The sequence below is a fragment of the Gossypium arboreum genome, chromosome 10, assembly GCF_025698485.1.
Source record: "Gossypium arboreum isolate Shixiya-1 chromosome 10, ASM2569848v2, whole genome shotgun sequence".
NCBI lineage: Eukaryota > Viridiplantae > Streptophyta > Magnoliopsida > Malvales > Malvaceae > Gossypium > Gossypium arboreum.
Genome location: NC_069079.1, coordinates 17,548,961 through 17,571,138, shown reverse-complemented (window position 1 = coordinate 17,571,138; position 22,178 = coordinate 17,548,961). Strand labels below are relative to the sequence as shown.

Below are 22,178 nucleotides of genomic sequence, written 5' to 3'. Positions count from 1 at the left end.
AGTCAAATTATAAATATGTATACATTTATTATAGGAACAACTTGGAACTAAAAGGTTAAGGAAAATAAGAAATAGCTCTCCTAAATTGATATTGTTTGTTTGTTAAACATATCTTTTAAAAATCTAAATGATACATATATATATATATATATATATATATATATATATATTATAGTTTTATAAGATGTTTTAAATAAGTTCTACATTATATTTGAATTAGCGTTTAATTTCTAAATTGATAGTTAAGTTAATTGAAGAACTTGATTGTTATAATATTAATATTTTAATTACTCAATTAGAGTGATGTAAAATACATAAAAATAAAAATAAAAACTCTAAAGTTACACTGCATTTCTTTAAATAAAACGAAATTTAAGGATGGAAATTGATTCCAAATTTGCTGAATAATTTTGTTTTAATAGAATAGTGTTTCATTTTTTCACATGTCACTGTAACATCTTTTCAAATTTCATTCATAGGGTGCAGTTCTGGAAAAGGAAAAAATCCAAAGAAAGGAGGTTTTGACAGAGGTATCAAAGAAAATGATAAACACAAGCAACCCCTCATCATATCGAAACGATCCAACATTATATTATTATTATATTCATTCAACGCACACCTTTTGTGGGGGGATTTGAAAGGGCCCAAAATTCAAGGAACTAAAAAGAGGAAACACTGGGGCATACCCCATCTGCCATATGACGTAGAATTGTTCGATCTATATTATAGGTATTGTAAGGTATTGTGATTTCTAATATTATAAAATTAAATAATTATTTTAAATATTATTATTATTTTTATATGTAAAATATTTTAAATATTATTGTTTTTCATCTACATTATGGATGTGAGTATGATATTTCAAATATTTTTTATATGTGAAATATTTCAAATACACATACAAAAATATATAATATTAAAATTTACTACACTCATGATATAAACTGAAAAATAAATATTACACACAAAAATAATATTTACTAAAAATAATGATATTTGACAAATAGTTATTTGATTTTTATAAATAAAAGAGTTATTAATTAAAAGATAAATTAAAAATTAAAAAAACTTGAAAACAATATATTTATTAATTAAAATAAACAAAAGCTTGAAACAATATGAAATAAAAAATACATATATGCTTAAAAGAGTAATCAAACTTGGGGTTCAAGGATAAAAACAATAAAGCTTGAAACAAATGAAATAAAAAAAATGTGTGTAGGAGAAAAATTAAACCCAAAACTCTTAGACAAAACCACTAACATTTAACCATGTGTCAAAAAGTCAGAAAACGCGCCCTGTAGGATGCATCACTGAAAACGCACCCTATGAGACGCATCAATGAAAACACATCTTACAGAGTGTGCTTTCAACAGAAAATGCTTCCTACAAGGCGCGTTTTCTGTTTCTCTCTTCAAAATTAGCTTATTTTCCTAAATATTTAAAAAGTTGGCCCAAAACTCTAAATATTTTTTTAAAGTCAACATTTTTTTAAATTCAGCCTTTATATTATATCAAAAGGAAAAAAAAAATTTAGGATACCCCATGGTCACTCCAAAGTAGGGTTTGTTCTATTTTAATCATTCTATTCTTTTTTTTTTTAATTTAGTCACTACAATTAAAATAATTATGCAAATTAGTCACCACCATTGAAAATTTTATTAATCACTAACAACACTGTTAATTGTCGTGATGCGTGGATGAATGGGTTGATATTTATCAAATTAATTTCATCAAACCTACTAATTTTCAACTCTAGAATATCAACTGATTTGTGGAAAATTTTTGGATGGGATCCAAGTATTTTTGGGTTGAGATATCTTCATACTGATAAAAGAGTTGTTGTCTCTTAGCTTCTAAACGAACTTTGAATCATTTTATTTAGACTTTGGGAGCTTAAGATATAGTCGTTTTAGTGAAGACTACACAAACAAAAATTTCTAGATAAGTTTATTACGGGAATTACAAGTTTCGGGCCTTAATTTAAATCATATTAGATTCAATATCAATGCTTAATTTTGATTATATATAAGTCCAATAATGTATTTATGAAGTTTTATATATTAGAGATTTATTTATTACGAATTTTTAAGTATTTTAGTCTAATTTAACTTAAGAGTAAGATTATGATGGTGTTTGGTAAACAGAGTTTGGGGCCTTTTTTAGTTGGTTTGGGCACAAATGGAAGATTGAGTAGTCAAACCCTTTAATTGTAATGTTTGGTGAATAGAGGTTTGCAATAGCTTATTGAGCTAAAACCTCCAAAATAAAAAACGCAGGGATGGACAACTTTTTTCACCACTGATTGAGAATGAGATATGTGGAATGACATATCTGGCCATGCTTGCTCAAAAATGATTCTTTTTGCCACATGGTCTCAAACCTAATAGCGATGCCAATATATCAATAGCCTTCATTCTAAAAAATATTCACTAATTAATTTATGTACTCTTAATTTATTTTCAATTTACTTGTATAAAATGATTTCTTATACAACTTAATAGATTTGCAAATAAGGAACTTAATAAATTTATTTATTTAAATTTTAAAAATATTCACAAATTAATTTCCATAATTTTACCTAATAAAGACTAAAGTATTATAATTACAAATAAATACTTAACAATAAAATGTGTCATGCCATTTTTTGTCATTTTACACATATCAACTTTCAATTATTAGTTAAGTTTTAACAAACACTTTTAAATAAACAATTAATAGAATCTGTTAGTCAAATCAACTAATAGAATCAATTCGTCAAATTATCAGTCAATTACTAAACAGGGCCTATGATTGGGTCAATTGCTTGGAGACAAAGGAAGAGTTGTTTCCTTGTTTTTCAAGTAGCTTAGGTCTCTCTCTCTCTCTATATGATATATTTTCAATAGCCACCATATAAGGTATTTTGCTTGATTTTTATTAATAAAATAATCCCAAGGAGATTTTTCTTATAAGTCTAGTTTCTTTTTTCTTTCTTGATAGAATTTTTGCTTCAATTCTTCAAGATTGAGGAGGTTTATCATAGCTTCAACTTGTCTAATTCAAGTCAACTAGGAGGATTAATTAAAAGTCATTATAGTTCTTTGTTGGTGCTTGTTCATCAAAGGAGGCTAGACTATCTATCCAACTCTTTGCCATCAACATCATTCATCTTCTTTCTTCTTTTCATCATTCCATCTATCATCTTTTGTTTCTTTTCTTTAATTCTTAAATTATTTAATTTTGATTGATTTATTATCTAATTCTTATTTGAAAATTTCAGTTTTGAACTCAAAAAATTTGGTCTATAGGCTACTCTTACAAGAAGTTACTTAGGTTGCAAGAAATAATCATGAATTTCGAGTTGATTGTTCAGGCTCTTAAAATTCAATCCTGGACATTTGCATCATGCCATCTCCTCAACCGCCAACTCCTTGTTCTTGTTTCATTATCCTCCAATCCCTATGTCATTGCCGCTTCAATGCCAGCACTAATGTCGATCCTGAGCATGTTGCCAACAAGCACCAACACACTGACCCCTCCCACTTCTACCACCTCCGTCACGTCCCATTTAACTTCAATGCCAACTATAATGGCTCTAATGGCTGCTCTTATATGGATATCTATTGTGTTCCCTCTCAACTAGAGTTAGGAAAATAAATTACTCATAGAAATGACTAAACCCTAACCTCAGTCCTCTTTATAAACCCTTCTATTCATCCTTTTCCTCCCACCAATTCCCAAAACTATCATTCGGTCAATATCGTTTTTTTTTCTTTGCAAATAGTTATTGCTTTGCTTGGAAATGATGATAAATTCAAATGGTTGGTTTCTCAAAAACATTTGCAGTGGCCGCCTTCGGCCTTTCGTCGGGCTTGAGAGCTTCTATTGTTTTGCTCCTTCCTTAGATGTATGAGACTCTTCTTTGACCTATACATATTTCTTTTATGTGAATCCGCATCTAATTTGTCAAAATGATAGTGCATTGATATGTTTTATACTCTATTGTTTCAAAATTTCAATGTTCCTACATATCTGCTTAGGCTCTATTATTTGTTGCTTTTATTTGCAAAATAATAATTGAATGATTATTTGCCTTTCCACACAATAAAAACCAATGCTGAAGGATGCCTACATCTCCAATCAACTGATAATTTTGGAATTAATGTTAGATTCATTAATAAAATTTATATATTGTAAACAAATTAGAAAAATGTAATATTGTATAAAAGTTTAGTTTACTTTTCCATAAATCATTAATTAATTTTGTAAAAAGTTACAAAATAGTTTAATATGTTTTAATTGATTTATATATATATATATATATATATATATATATATAATTAATCTATATATTACATGGGTAAGAAAACTACTTAACTATATGTCAAGATCTACTCCTTGAATGAGCCTATAGAATGCGAATAATTAGTTGTTGGGCTTACTTTGGTAGATACTTTGAGAAATAAAAAAATATTTAACTATATAATGTATTAGTATAAATAAATTATATTTTAATAAAATAGAATTAAATTCTTTTAAAAAAACCTCTTCAAAACAAAGTTTAAAATTAAATTATCATTTTTAAACTAATTACATAAATAAATAACATATTTAAGAATTTATGGATTTTATAATTACAAAAATTAAATTAAGTAACGTGAAGTCAAAAAATAAATTTCTAAATTAGGAAATATTATAACTCTCTTTCTCCGATTCTCTCCTATGTATAACCTTAAAAAAACATAAAAAGCTTTAATAAAAACATTACTAAAAATGATAACAAAAATATTAATAATGGGTCAATATTTGACAAAAATTCTAAAAATTAAAGATTTAAATTACTTTGTTTTACTTTCTCAATCATATTATTTTTAAAATGACAATTATTTTAAGAAATAAATATAATATATTTTAATTATTACATAAAATCGAACCGGTACATCGCACGGGATCCTAAGTCGGCAAACTTGCATGAGAACAATACAACACTAGTCAAAATTTGGTTGCGTTAGAAAATTTAAAATTTTAAAACTGTGTGCATCAAAGTTCAAAACTCAGGGAGTAATTATATCATTTTATTTTAAAATAAATGAAATTACTTATATGACTTGTTTTAATTTTATGATATTTTCAATATCATTAATTTAATTAACAACTTAAATAATAATACAAGACTACATTTGTTTATTAATTTAACTATTGTTATTTTTTTTTGTGATAATTAGGTGATAAAATGACGAGGATTATTGTAAGGTATTTTGAAGAGTTTTCTATGACTTTATTTGATAATAGGTTGAGTTAAGTTGAGATGTATTTTTGGGTAGTGTTCTTAAGATGCAATTGTTTGTTCTTTTGACAATTTAATATTTCGGGTCACTTGTGGCAAGAAAGTTGTGTGATTTCTAATATATTTTTTTCTTGGAATGCGATGATGACTTGTAGTCATTATAGTGTATTCCCGTTCTTTCAATATGATATATCTCTATCAAATATTGAATATGATTCACTCTTTTGCTTTTATCTTAAATTTATACTTATTCTATTACCTAATTGCCTACAACCAATATCCTTTTAATAATCAAGTCAAGGTATATCATCACAAGTTTATTTGTTAAGGTAATGGTGATATAAATTTTTTTGTTGGATGAATGATGAAATTCATTAATCCAAGAATGCAATTAAACTGCTACATAAGATTAAAAACACTGTAAAATAACTTTAAGTTATACAAACAAATTAACCAATGATAATGCAAGAAGCATAAAGTGAAGCATTAATAGGATTAGTTTTATTTATTAGTCTTTCTCCTAAGCGAGCCCGCACAATCTCTTTAATCTGTACCAAGACAACATCTTCAGTCAAGAAAGATGCACCAAAATACCTCTTGTTCTTCTGTCTTCATATCATACTTGCCTCTAAGTTCCCACAGCCTTATGAATGGAGCAAAGATGCAAAACTGACTGACACATCTTCCTTGAAAAACTGCACTAAAAGAAAATGTGATCACGTCTCTTTGCAGCATCTATACAAAAAAAGCAATAAGTATAAACCGAAATCCCAAAAGCAAGCAAGCAATCCCAGGTTGGGACTCTATTAAGAATGACCATCCAAGCAATAAGAGAATGCTTGGGAATATGTAAATGGAACCATAGAAAAAGGTGCCATTCCACCTTCACACCACGAGTTCTAATTGCCTCCCACAATCGAGAAGTATTCATTTTAACATCAGCAAACTATTGAGAAGTGACAGCAACCAAAGGCTTCAACTTAAACATCCTTTGCTAATTCCAGCTACTCATTGAAGTAGGAGTCACATCCAAAAAACTCCTACCCTTTAACACATATTCACTAACCCAAGCAATCCAAAGAGACCCCTCTTTTGTAAGCAAGGCAGGATAAGCTGCAAAATACAAACTTGATTCTATTCTACCATATTTTTTAGTCTGAAGCCCTCTCAGATTTATGTAAACAAATTGCCTTCCAACAAACACGAGCCCCTTGACCCGAGCCGACCTTTTCTTTCTAAAAGAAGCTAGAATGGTATTGATAAACCTTCTTAAGAACACTTTTAGGCCTTAGAAATTAACGACTCCAATAGGCTTGCACACTAAAGATCACAGCCTTAATGAGTTGTAGTTTACCAGCATAATTCAGGTGTTTAGTAGACCACCCTTGAATCTTGTCCAGAATCTTATTGGTTAAAGCAGCACAGTCAGACCGATATAGCTTTCGAAAAACAAGAGGAACACCAAGGTACCTCAATAATGAACAATTCAGTTTTGGAGGCATTGAGTTGTAATCGAGAAAGTTAGTAAAAATGTTGAAGAACACAATAAACATTAGCCATCAAATTAACAATACCTTTAGAAAAAATAAGAAGATCATTGACAAACATTAGATGAGTCAACCACACTCGAAGGCACTTAGGATGATACTTGAAGAGAGCATTTATGATAGTAACATTCGATAACCTGGATAACAAGCATAAAGAAGTAAGGAAAGAAATAGGATCTCCCTACCTAATACCTTTCCTCCATTGAAAGAACCCCACAAGGCTTTCATTAATGGAGATAGAGAATCGATGAGTAGTTAAACAAACTTCAATCCACTTCAAGAACTTTTTAAGGAACTTGTAACATCCCAAAATAGGGCCTAGTCAGAATAGTAGTTTTAGGACCACAAATTCGACATAAAAATATTTATTTTATGATTATTACAAGGCTTAGAATATGAGAATATGCATGTGTTAAAGTTTCATGAATGAATTCTTTGAGTAAGTGCCCAATTGGAAAAATTAGGGACTAAGTTGAATAAATTGCAAAACTTGGATTCTAGAAGCAATTTGCATGAAATTGCTTTAGATTATAAAATAGAAGGTCTTGGGGAGCAATTTTCCCAATTTTTAAATTTTTGGACAAAAATAGGCTTGCATGGATGAAATTTCAAAGAAATGACTTAAGGGTATTTTGGTTATTTGGCATATTAATGAAATAAAATGGGAAAAAGTGGGCAAAAATCAGCTATTCTTCTCCCTTTTCTAGCTGAAATTCCTAAGCCACCATAGCTAGGGTTTCCAAGCTTTTCAAGCTCATTAGTAAGTGCTCCCAAGCCCCGTTTTTAATGTTCTTTGTAATTTTGAGATCCCGGTAGCTTACTCTCTCTATTTCTACCCATATTTCGTGCTAGGGTTCATGTTTAAAAATTTACCCATGCATGAGTTACTTGTATTTTGATGTTTTATGGAGGAATATGAAAGTTTGAGATGTGTTAAACAACTTTTCCTAGGTGATTTTCATGAAAAACCCCTAAAGGGACCTTTTTGCAAAAGTTGTAAAATGTGTGGTAGAAATGTGAAAATAATGGAAAATGTGGGCTACCATAAGAGGGAAATGTGTTCGGCTAGGCTTGAGTAAGGTAGAAATTGCATGCATTTCATTATACGAGCCTAGGGACTAAATCATAAAAAAATGTGAAAGGTTAGGGGTAAAACGGTCATTCGGACCGAGGGTGGAATTTAGACTTGAAATGTATAATGTGGAGTGTTAATGATCTATTTCTATTGTTATAGACCCCGAGGAACAAATTTCGGAGGTCGATTGAGGAAAACGAAAGGTTTCGGAATTACCGAAACACGACACCGAAACAAATACCGGTAAGTTCAGATAACTTAAAGTAAACACTCAATGTGCCTAATTATATGAATTATGAATGCATGATGATTGCATTTATTAATAGCACGAAATTCTATGAAATGTATGTTTAAGTATGAATTGTGATAAATGTCTCAGTTAAGGTTAAAAAAAGGAATTCGATGGATAAACCATGATTGACATGTGTAATGAGGTCCTGCATGTGTTGCAGTAAGGATTTAGCCCGGACGGGTTATCTGTTGATCTCATTTATGAAAGGATCTAGCTCGGATGGGTGTTTCTTTGAATGGTCGAGCCTTCCAAAGAATATGTGTGCATTATGGATTTAGCCCGGACGGGTAATCCGAAGAGGATCTGAATTTAGCCTGGACTGGTAATTCAGATTCGAGCTCAATAAAGCTTTTTTTCATTATAAGGGATTTAGCCTGGACTGGTAATCCCGACACCACTTTATGAGTTCATAAAATGGGTGATTTAGCCTGGACTGGTTATCCCGCCATAAGATGTGAGGTTCGCGGGAGTGCATATCTGAAACGATCATTGTACGAATTGACAGTAAATGGATATTCCATCGAGATTTCCTAGAAACTCAACGAGATTAATGTGACTTATATATACAAATGAGATGTTGAGTGATGAGCTTATCTAAGATACCTTTCATAGTGCATTGTTATGTGACTAACTCGTTGATTGAGTGTAAGTGATAGGGAAGCCATCCTATGCTCATTGAATTTATTACCCAATTTGATTGCATGCTAATTACTTGGTAAGTTTACTTTCTGGTTATTCGAGCTTACTAAGCATGAAAATGCTTACCCCTCTTTTTTTCCTGTCTCTCACAAAGCTCGAGGACTTGTAAAGATTAGAAGACTGTTGGAGAGTCAGCATACTATCAAATAGACCAGCTTTGGTATAAAGACATTTCTAAATTGTTCAATGGCATGTATAGGTCTTTTGAGTATTTTGTTATAGGTGTCATTTGATTTGCCAAATGAAGGCTTGTAAAGATAAATCTATTTTTTTGTTTATGGCCATAGAGATCGACTTATTTTGAAGTAGGCTATGACCTACAAAATTTCCATGCAAGTTTGTAATCATGTGTGATGGTTGAACTCCAATTGGCAATGAGTCATAAGAACGAGCCAATCTTGAATGTATTAAAGTGGTATGACAACACATAAATACAAGATGGGAAATAACCTAGCATGTACGAAACCAATGATATGAGGTTTCCATGCAATGAGTTTTTGCAAAGATAATTTATGCGAGCATAATTATGTTTTACTTTTTTTTTATTATTCATTAAGTATAAGTGTTAAAAAGGGGGTGACCATAGGCTTGGAAAATAGCCTGATAGGGTCTACACGGTTGGGTACACGGGTGTGTGCCTGGACCGTGTGTGACACACGGGCCATACCCGTGGGTGTGTGGCATGGTCATGTGTCCCCTGCATCTAAAATGGTAAGTCTGTTAAATAAACACGGGCTAGACACACGGGCATGTGTCTTGGCCGTGTGAATTTAATAGAATGCTCAAGTCTTAGACACGGGGTGATTGCACGGGCATGTCCCAAGTCACACGGGCGTGTGACACTTCAAGTTAAAAGAAATTTTCCAAGGTGCCCAAAGTTTATCAAACGTTCTCGGTTTTGTCCCGCACCGCCTCTAGGCATGTCTTAGGTCTCGAAAGCCTGTTTAAGGGAAATGATATACATATTTGAAAAGTTTTAAATTAGAGCGCAACTTAGTGACTTGATTTAATATGTTTATGAACGTGAAATCCCGGTAATGCCTCGAGCCCTATCCCGACGTCGAATATGGGTGAGGGGTGTTACAGAACCATTGAGCTCTAAGTACTGAAAGTAAAAAGCCCCAGTGCAAAGAATCAAACGCCTTTTGAAGATCAACTTTCAAGGCATATCTAGGAGAAATATGTCTTCTACCATACCCTCGCATTAGCTTATAAGCCAACATGGCATTATCAGTGATACTACGCCTTCTAACAAAGACACCCTGACTATTAGAAATCAAAGTAGGCAGAAAAAGAGTTATTCTATTAACCAAAACCTTGGTTATGCACTTATAAATTGCACTGCAACAAGAAATAGGCCAAAAATCCTTTACATAGCTAAGATTATCACACTTGAGAACCAAAGAAATTGAAGTAGCATTAAAGACAGTCAAGAGAGTGGAGGATGCAAATAAATACTGAACAGCCTCGAGAAAATCAGGCCTCACTATAGCTCATGCAGATTTGAAGAAGAAAGTTGTAAAACTATCAGAAATAGGGGCTTTCTCATTCCCTTGCCCAAAAATAGCTGCCTTTATCTTTTCATTAGTAATAGGGCTAGTCAACACATAATGAGCATCGTTAGGCAGTTTAGGCAGTAACTCTTGAAGCAAAGAATTTAGGCACTCAACAAAATTGAAATCAACTGCATTAAGAAGATTTTGATAAAACCCCAAAATCTCTGAAAAATTTGATCAAAAGATTCCAATCGATTACCAGCTGCATCAAAAAGAGAAGTAACAGTGTGCTTATTCCTCTTAACTGCAACAGTACTATGAAAAAATTTAGTGCTTTGATCCCCCTCCCTAATCCACTGCACCCAAGCTTTTTTTGATAAAAATATGCTTCGGCCTCTTGCAAAACCAAAATATTAGCTCTCGTCTGATCAATATGGCCATTTCTAACTAGATAATCCTGCAACAAAGCAAGCTGCAAGCTCTCCAGCTCCTTAGCCTTAGCCTTAACTCGAGCATAAATATTACCAAAAGCTTCAGTGTTGAGCTTCTTTAAGTAGACTTAAGTCTCTTAAGCTTGGTAAATAACTTTAACATAGGATCACCTACCACAATAAGTTGCCAAGATTCAGCAACAAGCTGTAAAAACCTATCATGCTTAGCCCAAAAATTAAAGAATCGACAAGGCTTTGGCAAAGATTGCACAGGCCGCTCCAACTAGACAATAGAAGGACAATGATACGAGCAACCAGGAGCAACAATCTCAACCCATGAATGAGGCAGAAATTGTAACCAAGCTACATTAACAAGAACTCTATTAAGCTTCTTCGCAATCAACCTATCCAATTGATGATTAGACTAAGTGAAATTAGGACCAAAATAAGTATGATTAAAGACTTCAATCTCCCTCACCAAAGTTTGGAAATCCTTTATATCAACAGTAAAATACTGAGAACTATCAAAAGAAGAACTCTCCTCAGGCGAAAGCGTGACATTAAAGTCACCACCCAACAACAATAGAGTATCACCAACTTGGTCACTCATAGAACACAAGTGAGAACATAGCTTTCGACGAGAAATACCATCATTACAAACATAAACAGTTGAAAAGAAGACTTTCTAATGTTGCACTTGCACACTATATGTAATACATTGACCAAAGACATACAACATATCCATAATACAAACACTCTTCCAAATAAGTCAAATTCTACCATTAACAGCATGATCATAATTGCAAACAAAGTTCACGCCTAAAAATACTTCTCTAAAATAATCGAAGCATTATTACACTTAACTATAGTTTCTAAAAAACATCAATCTTCAATCTAACTAACCTACCAACTACAAGTTTTTACTTTAGCAGATTATTAAACCCCTTAATATTCCAAAAGAGAATAATCATGGAACACAAGGACAATGTGAACCTCCCTTACCACCTCCTTTTTCTCGCCCTTTAGCAGAAGGATTATTTATCTTCTTCTTACATTTGTCAATGTTCTCTTGCTTTGTAGCCATCAAAGATCTCACAAGAGGAGCTACTGCCAACAAGGCCAACTTAGGCTTCCAAGGAGAAAACTCAAGCTGTTCAGTTTCATTATCATCATCAACAACATCTTGCTCAGCATCAATATCACTAGCAACGGTATCATTAGAATTCTCAAGCTCAACACTTAAAACCTCAAATTTATTACTAGACCTTGTAAGACACACATACTTCAGTTTAAAAGTAGGGGAAAGATCCAAAACCATGGCTTTATCCTTAGAGAAGACTTCAGAAGTTGAAGTCAAAGCTGGACCACCATTAGAAGCACTCTTGTTTCGAACTGCACTAGATTTTTCAGGAATAGAAATTTGACCTGTGCCTGCACCATCTTGCTTAGCCTTCCAAACTTTCACCTCATTCTTCTTAAAATAGTGCTTACCAAAATGAATGAAAGATCGACACGGTAAACAACGCATCAGCAACCATAGTACTTTAACTCCAATAGAAACAAATGAACAATCACACAATTCAACATTAATAAAATGAGGGAGTTCAAAATCAACAGAAATTTCAACACACACCTTCACATAAGCAAGACGTTGTTACAAAGCTGTGATCTAGAATCCAATCTCGAGCAATTGAAGAAGAAAATTGAAAAATAAACAAATTTTCACCTACCGTCTTGACTTCAACAGCCCTTTGTTTACTCCAAAGCATATCAACCAACTTCTGTAAAGAACCAAAATTGGGAGGCCGCCCAAGAAATTGAGCCACTAACGAGTGCTACCACCTTCGAATCCCTTCATCAAACACCTTAGTCGGAGGTTTGACAGTAATAGAACCACCATGGACTTTTGGTGGAAAAAACTCCAAGCTTTGCTCAGAAGACGAATAAAAAAGTTTCCTCCAATCCAAAGCTTGTGAAGAGACATAACACAAAATCAACAAGAAAATGAAGAAAATCAAGCCACCCCCCAAAATCAAGAAGAAACAGCAAGGAACCAAGAGGACTCCCGCGTGCCAAAAGCCAGCTAATATGCACTAAGAGGATTCTCTTAACGTAATCCCTAGCTCCGAACACAAAAAAGAAGCTTTGTTTCTACTTGCTTGAAATGTAGAAAAGAAGAAAAAAAATTATCCAATAATAGTGACATAATTGATGGACATGAGTTGGCAAATATTTTTTTGTTTTTTTTTTTTTCATCGGACAGTGCATTTTGAATCATCCATGGATGGGCAATAAAAGGAGCAGGGACATAGCATGCATGGAAATGTGTTGTAAGCAGCTTCATGAGAGGCCTTTTTAATATTTTGCTGTCAAGTTTTTACAGGTTTATATTGTTGCATGTATTATCTATATATATCTTGAGTTGGATTCTCCTGTTTACAAAATTGGAAAAAATTTAGTCCATCAGGATTCTATTAATGGAATAAGGAAATGAAAGAAGCATATGCACTTGTTCAATGTGTTAGTATTGTGTTTCTTGTTGGATGTTGGCCTTGATCTCTGCTTACTTTTTATGAAGATTTTTTCTTGGTGGTAATTGTTGATTTGCTCTTACCTCTTGCTTAGCAGATGAAAGATTTTTAGGCTTCATCAATGTGTTCAGTGAAGCAAATAGACTTGCAAAAGTTGTCATTGATCGAGACTGTATGTTCTTAGCATGGTTATTGTATTCGAAATTTGCTTGTTCTTTTGGGGTTTGAGTTTTTCATGACTGAATTGGTCTAGGACTATAGTGTTTGTTTTCAATGTCAAATCTATTTTGTGGCACTAATTCTATTATTTGTATACTTAGCAAGGCAATTAATAGTATAAATTAGTGTGTTTGGTATAGTTCATTTTTGTACAGGCTCTGGTGTATAATGCCATGCCATTTATCAGTGCATGTCAATTGTTAAGGCCTTGTGATTCTTTGAAATTGTGTGGTTATTCTCACAACAATTAACTGTTAAATATCTATTAAAACTAATACATGCTATACTATGTATGAGTTCTATTAAAACAGAGCATTTTTGAATTAATGTTTATTGGTCTAATTAAGACCAAGCTTAGTTTTCTAGATTAAAAATGAAAAAAGCCTCTTTTCAATTTAATACAAAAAAAAAGACTTTTCAATTTAATAGTGTGTTTGTTTTAGTGAGAGTAATTTTTAAAAATGATTTTAAAAATTTTACAAAACAATAAAAATATTGTATACAAAATTAACCAAACATAACAAAATAATAGTTTTTTTTCAAAAACCAATTTATTTTTAGAAATCATTTTTCAAAAATTATTTTTAATGAAACAAATAAACCCTAAATTAGCATTTCCTTCAAGTGAAAAAAGACCACAAGTTTAATAGGAACGTTTGGTCGGTTCCATTGATTTGAAGGCGTAAAAGAATGTGACCGAAACAGTTCCTAGCTCCATCAGTCATCAGAAAAAAATGAGCATAAATTCTGGATAACCAGATAATTTCTATTCGATAGCTTTTCCATCTGTTTAAGAACTGTACAATGCAATGTTTAAATAGCATCTCTAACCAGAGATGTTGTTTAAAATCATTCACAAGAGCTGATATCAGCGACCACCTCGGACCTGTTAAGAAATTCAAAGATGCATATGCATAAAACCCTATATATATACACACACACATTCATGACGCTCTACTTGCATGAATTATTGTCAAAATGTAAGAAATAATATAAAACTAGATGATGGCCATGTGAACAGCTCTCAAATGGCCATAACAATCATCACTGCTACTAAAGAACTCTAAACAAACCCAGCAAACATGCCTCCCGCACTTACATTCGACATGGTTACACCCATCGATCTTCTCGATTGTATATCCACATACAGGGCAAGTTTTCACCTGCTCTTTTCCTTTGCACCACTCTTTCAAAGACAAATCGGGATCTTCCTTGAACTCTCGGTACTTCTCACATGACAGATACGGATGATATTCCAGATGACACCTAGTACAGGTCTCGGCATAACATGCTCCACAGACAAATGGCTCGCCGAAAGTCTCAGGACCAGCAACACGATAAACAGAGGGGCAATCAGGAGAAGGGCAAAACCGATAGGCACCCCCACTGGACACAACAAATGCACCCAATGAAGCTCTAAAGAGTTCCTCTAACTTCTCAGTTGACAACAGAGACTTTAAATCAGTAAGCAAAATGGGAGCTTTACAACCTTGCTGAGCACAGCATAATGGAAAACTATCCAAGTTTTTAATGGCGGACTCGCATTGCTTCAGCAAACATGAACGACAAAAGAAATGTGAACATCCTTCGAGCCGGTAGCCATCTTCTACTTCACATAAGCAAATGGGGCAGCTGACTTCACTATCAGATCTCACAGCTAAATCTCTGCCTGCCTCTGCAATCTGGAGCACGATTTCTTCTACCTTTTGCTTCATCTCTTTGTTACCGCAAATCGAAATAATATGATGTCGGGTGTTAAGTGTAAATTCAGCCCCAGGTATCTTCTCTTTGAGCCCATGAAGGTCTGGCCCAAATTTCTTAACCACTTCCTTCATCATATCAGGAGGCAGGCCCCGACCACGAAGTCGGACCTCAAGCTGCTTGCTTTCGTGGTAGGACAAAAGGGATTGCATCAATTTTTGCTGGGCTACTGCAGCATCATCTCGCGAGCCAAAGATTCTTATATTCAAACTATGCCGGTTAAAAAGTATGTAAGTTCTTGTCTCTCGTTGCAAAGATCTCATTAGATTGATGCCATCTCTAGAGATGAGGTGCTGCAGTATGGAAGGAGTGAGGCTGGCATGTTTCACGGTCCTACCATTCATTAGCTCTTCCAACGGCCGTCGCAACTCTGCCACGGTTTTGGTGGCATTGGCAGATATTCTCACCCGACAGGAACCATTTTCATTTGTCTCCAGGAAGCAATCTGCACCTGTAAATGATGTATTGGCAATTTCAGAAGAAAACATCTAAATTCCGTAACCATTTTCAATATCAATAAAACAGCTTGGAGAAATAACTTTATCATCATTTTTTTGAGGATATTTTTTTTATATTTTACATGCTAAAGTTATCCTCGTAATCAGTTTTTTCTATTACCCAGCTGGTGCAAAACTAAGTGCAGTTTAAAATAGTTTAGAACCAGCATAACTGCATTAACATCCTATCCTAAAAGGTGATGTCAATCAAGTGTTACAGGTTTGAAAATAACCCAAAGCACAATTGATATAACTGGAAAGAAATGGAAGGAAAAACAACTGATATAATAGGAAATTAGATGCAAAACAAGCAATTCATTTACAAGCAGAGGCATTCATACTATGTTAACCCAGACTCGGGCACAAGTGCTAGAGATGTGAGTATGGCCAGATCTTTACATTTTCTGCATGTATTTGGAGGATCCTTGGAGGTTATATCTACATATTAAAAAGAGTTTCGGACACAGATACTTAAAAATGGGGAGTTGGAGTAACAAAGCATGCAAGACTGTATGAACATGCACAAAGGATGTAGCAATGGAAACAGAAAACTAAGAATAGTGCTATGCTAGTTCAAGTACCTTTTACATGTCTGAAGCTCGCTAGCAAAGAATCGAGCTGCTTCTTTATAACGGCATAGACAAAGGAGGAGCAGGATATAGAACTATGAAACAGTTGCTGGCATCTTATCTTCTGCCATGAAAGACATCCAGGTAAAACTTTACCCTCTAGCTGTTCTAAAGCTTTTGCAGCCTCCAAATGTAATCTTCCATCAAATGTGATCAATGCTTTCATGAAAGTCTCCTTTGGTTCAGGCTCAAAAACCTGAACCCAACAACAGTTTGTATAAGGATTTCCTTTAGGCATAAAGGGGGATATTTCCCTCCAGAGTGCCTCTTCACAAGCACCACATGTTGGATTTTCGACAGCATCTCCTCTCACGAGAAAAAAATCATGGATTTCCCGTTCTGTTGCTGAATGCAGTATATCCCTAACTTCAGCTTCAGAAAGCTCTTTATCAATTCCATATATAAGAACAGAATCATCACATTTCCTGCTAACTTCACAATTAACATATTTTCCTGCTATTACCAGACGACTTGAGAAATCATACAAAATGTTCTGAACATCAAGCCGGTCACATTTAACTATTCCAATCCCTTTACTGAGCCTACGAGGCCACGAAAGTTTTGCTTTGACAGGAGGGAAAGAGAACATCTTATGATCACCCCCAAAGGATGTCTGTGAAGGAAGAACCTTCAATGCAGAGCCGGAAAAGTCAACCCCATCCAGCTCAGAAGCTTTTCTGGCTGCATCAGGAGTCAGGAATATTATCTTGCCCCATTTTTCCTTGTCGTCAATTTCCTGTCCATTGGCTTGGGATTTATGGGCAGAACAAATACCACCATTCGAATGTTTCTCGAAGAACATCAACAGCTCCTTATCATCGATGGCATTAAGATTGGAATGGAAAACGTCCACAGCCAAATATCTTTTATCAACTTCAAGATGCTTAATCTCAGCTCCTGCTCCAAAAAGTGCCATAGATGGTGAGGCACTCCGCCCATGAAACAAAGGTTTCTCCATACATTCATTGTGCAACCATTTCTTTTCACATTCCAGCACATCAGTTACAAAATCCAGAACCTTCTGCATGTCCACTGATGAGGCAAACAGCAAAATCTCATTCTGGTCAACATTAACTTCAACTCCAATCCGTTCATCCTTACAAATAGTCTTAATCCGTGATGAAAGAGATCGAATATTATGATTGGATTTCCCACAGAATTTTTTTAATAGAGTACTACCAAATCCAGTCAATGCCTTCACTTGCAACTTCCGGCTTTCCATCTGAGAGGCATCAAACAAGGGAGGTGGGTCCAGAGTGGCCAAAGATTCATAATCGAAAGTGGTTACACAGACCAAATACTGCTTAGTTACAGATAAGAGTTCACTGAAAACAACCCAACTTGGCTTCTGACCAAATATCAGCAACGAACATGAAGGATGCAGCTGAACATATTGTCCGGTTAATGCCACTTCATAACCAAGTTGATCATGTCCACAATACATGGCTACATTTTCAGCCAGGGAGGAAAGTATAATCGCCTTTAATGTTTTATCACGCTCAGTAGACTTATGAGGATCCCATATTAAGTAACTTGGAATAATAACAGCAAGTTCCTTTTTTAGGCAAATTTCTAATTCAGTTACGGTATCTTGGCATCTGCGCATTGATTTAGCATTTATGCTGTTTTCCCAGCACCATTTATTTTTCCTGTCAAAAGGGAGAGCTTCCCATTCCTTGTACACAGAGAGCAGAGTAAAGAGATCACCATTTTGGTGGCAAAATTGCACCTTAAGACAATCAGCTTTGACTTTATCATCATCATTTCCCACCCTGCAAAATATGCTACTGGCATTTGCCATAACAGCAGCAAGAACAAGGCCTTCCCTACGCAGGCCACAATGAAAGCAACTGATAATCAATTTACCAAGACGAGGCTCAATCCCCAATTTTACCAAGTACTGTCCTTCATCAGTTAATTCAAAAACACCATTCTTTTCCACAATGGCTCCCAACTGAATAAGATTCCTAGTTGCTGAATCAATGGCTTTAGAACTAGGTGCATCAACAAAATCAAAAGTCTGAATATTCTTGATTCCCAAAGCAAGGATCCTCAAAACTGCAATACCAAGATGAACTCTACGAATCTCAGGCTCCTGATTAGAAGTCATCAACTCAAAATCATTTTCTGTGTATAGTCTGTAGCATCTTCCTGGTTCAGTCCTCCCAGCACGACCAGCCCGTTGATTAGCAGAACTCTGGCTGATCCAGCACACTTCTAGAACATTCATCCCAGTGCCGGGTTCAAATTTACTCTCCTTGACCATACCAGAATCAATCACATACTTGACCCCAGGAATTGTAAGTGATGTCTCTGCAATATTTGTTGCAAAAACAATTTTTCTCTTCCCAGGGTAGTTCTGGAAAACATGACACTGCTCTTCAAAGGATAGCTTTCCATGCAATGGTAAAACAATGGCATTTGGAGCTTCAAAATGATCGCAAGCCCATTCTACTTCCATCTGGGAAGTCAAAAAGGCGAGAATATTCCCTTCTTTCTCTGTTTTGTGAATCTCAGCAGCCATCCTCAAGACATCAGAAACGTATGTCGCAACCATACCAGAACCAGAAGTTCCCTCAGTTGCACAAGGAACATACTTAATATCAACAGGAAAGTTTCTACCCTCCAAATGAAAGATTCCACACCCAAAAAAGTAGTCTGACAGTTGATTGGCATTAGCTGTTGCAGACATTATTACAAGCCTTAAATCAAATCTTCGGCCAAGTAAATCTTTAACCAATGCCAAAAGAAGATCAGTGTTCAAACTTCTTTCATGGGCCTCATCAACGATGATGCAAGAAATGCCGGACAAATTCTTATCCTTCATATAATGCTGCAGTAAACAGTGGTCAGTCATATATATCACCTTTGAATCAAACTGCTGAGAGGATGAAAATGTTGGATAACAAATGACTGAGTTATCACTGTAGCACCCAATGCTTTCTTCTCTAACTCTTTTTGCTAATGAGATGGCAGCAATCTTTCGTGGCTGAGTACATACAATTGACTCATTTGCAGCAATTCCTGAATCAGAAAGAAACTGAACCAGCTGGGTGCTCTTTCCTGAACCAGTCTCTCCAATCAACACCATTACCTGGGCATTGAATAGTTGTTCGAGAAAATCAAAGGAAAATATCTACATTATAATAAGATATAAACAACAAAAAAACATAGGAACAAAATAAATAGAAATCTAATGAGAATATCCTAAAAATCTGGCAGTTATTATCTCATATTGCATGGGGAGATAAATGAATCTTTTTTTTATAACACCTAGGATTTTTTAAATGTGGCCGCAATTTTAGCGGCTGCTTCCTACTTGCTCATTTCATCCTATGATAAGTTTTCAACCTTCTTAGTATTTAAATATTTTGCATCCATTTTCCATCTCCAAATACCATCCGAAATCCTAATTCCAGCAATTGAACCGAAGCTCATGCAATTCTCTGGAAACTACCCTATGTGTCATGTAATTAGTATTGAGTTCCTAAATAATTTCATCAAATACAAGTTTAGAATCCAAACAGTAGCAGAAATTTAAAAGTTCCAGAGAATGGTCAAAATATACAGTCAATGTAAAGAAAATAACCCTATGTTGAATTTCACATGGCAAGAATATAAACTTACTTACAAAGGTTTTACACTTTGTTGCACTTAAACTACATTATAATTAGAATTAAGCACCAAGAAAGATAGGGAAAAAATGAATACAAATGAGCAAAGAGAATATCCTAAAAATCTTGCAGTTATTTTCTACTACCGCATGGGAAGTTAAATGACTCTTTTTGTGTGTGTGTGCACGTGAGAGATTGATGACACCATGAATTTGTTAAGCCTCACTGCCAATTTAGCTGCTGATTCCTACTGGCTCATTAGTGGCTCTTACCCAGTGTTTTCAACCTTTATGATATCTCAATATTTTTGTATCCACTTCCTAGCTCTAAATACCATCTCAAATCCTAATCCCAGCACTTGAACTGCCTGCTCGTGCAACTGTCCATAGACTATCCTATATGTCATCTAATTAGTATTGAATTCCTCACTAATTTCACTAAACACAAGGATATTATCCAATACGGTAGCAGAAATCTTAAAAGTCCAGAAGAGAATTTATAGTGTTACATGTTCATCTAACTATAAATATGGAAGTCAACGCTGAATCATAAGTTAACATCTTTAGGTATAACCTTCTCTATTTTCAATTAATTAACACATGACATAAATGAACACAAAATAATATACAGACAATGTTAAGAAAATAATCGTTTGTTGAGTTTCACATGCTTTTTCAAGTCTTTGAACTCTAATTACACTGTCAAATTATAAGGTGATAATCCTTTGAAAGAACACATCTCGTGCATATATGATGATGGACTTTTTATCTCCAAACCAGCTTTCACATTCTTAAATTGCATCACTAAGGTTTTACAATATATATGATGATAATCCAAACCTATCTACCAAAACAGAAAAATGGAGGAGAAATAAATGATTACCTGTTGACCATGTATTCTAGTAAGAATTTCTTGCCTATAAGCATAAATAGGCAAACCATCTTCCAACCTTCTACATTCCCTCAAAATCAGTTGATGGATTAGCTTCCAATCAAGCTCTCCTTCAACCCTGTAAACCTTCACACCTTCATCCCCTTCCTCATTCCCAATTTCCCAAGTTTCCAAGCACCTCAACAAGCTGCTCATCCCTCCCTTAAACTCCTTCAACCGCTTCGAAATCGTAGACCTTTCCGCCTTTAAAGCTTTCTTCTTGTCATCCAACTCATAAAACATTCCCAGCGAATATTTCCTCTTACCCATTTGTCCAACCAAGTCAGCGATCTCATCGGATTTTTCATTGATTTTTTCCTGCCACTTCCTAACCAGTGCCCCTTCCATCAATCCCGTTATATGGCTCGAGAAAAGGGTTTTAAGGTTTTGATTGAGCTCCACCGTGTCAGAAGGCACGATGACGTTGGAAATAAGCTTGGGAGTATAATGGATGGACCCATCAAGGCGGGAACGCCATAAATGGATAATTGAAGAGAGGGTTTTGCTCCATTCTTGGAAAATTAGGGAAGCGGCGATTTTACCAGTGGTGTAAATGTGAGAGTTTTGGGGGGATGGGTCGAGTTGGGAAATAAGAGTTTGGAGGTCGTCCGGTTTGGAAGGAGAGGAGGAGAAGTCATGGACGAGTTGAATTATGAAGTTTGGGCAGTGAAGGGCGTTGGAGTTGACGGAACCATCGGTGGTGGATGCTGGCGGCGGAAAACGGCGGCGGTAGTATTTTTTGTTGACAGCCTGAAAATTGGGTACACAACGGAAATTGTTTTGGTAGCTAGATTGTTGGTGCTGGCGGTGGGGGTACGGTTTATGGCCACCCGGCGGCGGCGGGTGACGGTGGTTGGAGGATGAAGAGAAGTTCTTCATGGCATAGAGAAAACAGAACAAAATCTAGAAATTTCAGCTGTTTTTATTTTATTATTTCAGTTTTTATGGAAGTTGAAGCAGAGAAGAAGAAAGTGAGTCACTGAGTGAGCGAGCAAGCATGTAGAAGACAAAAAAAAGAAGAGGAAAATAGAAAAAGCAGTGTTCTTTTTAAATTTCTCTCTCTCTATATATTTAAAAATTAGGGTTTAAGACATTTCAATTTCTAGAAAATGAAATTTGAGGGAGTTAGGATTCCTGTTAAACATAGTAGTCGTATTGGTCAAGGAAGTATTATTTTACGAGTTAATT

At 34.7% G+C, this 22,178-nt stretch overlaps 1 protein-coding gene across 1 annotated transcript; it reads right to left on the bottom strand.

Moving 5' to 3' along the window:
* Nucleotides 1-14,304: 14,304 nt before the first annotated feature.
* LOC108489338 (ATP-dependent RNA helicase DEAH11, chloroplastic-like) lies at nt 14,305-22,178 on the bottom strand. The gene is made up of 3 exons (XM_017793811.2): nt 20,943-22,178; nt 16,399-19,540; nt 14,305-15,771 (listed from the first exon to the last, which is right to left on the bottom strand). The coding sequence occupies exons 1-3, from the start codon at nt 21,867-21,869 to the stop codon at nt 14,558-14,560; spliced, it is 5,283 nt and encodes a 1,760-aa protein (XP_017649300.1). The 5' UTR covers nt 21,870-22,178; the 3' UTR covers nt 14,305-14,557.

Bases quoted from the DNA above. Each gene is read 5' to 3' on its own strand.
- LOC108489338 (XM_017793811.2), bottom strand. From the start codon at position 21,869: ATGAAGAACTTCTCTTCATCCTCCAACCACCGTCACCCGCCGCCGCCG. The intron at 19,541-20,942 runs GTAATCATTTAT...TTCAATGCCCAG, and splicing joins CTAGAATACATGGTCAACAG to GTAATGGTGTTGATTGGAGA. The intron at 15,772-16,398 runs GTACTTGAACTA...CATCATTTACAG, and splicing joins GAGCTTCAGACATGTAAAAG to GTGCAGATTGCTTCCTGGAG.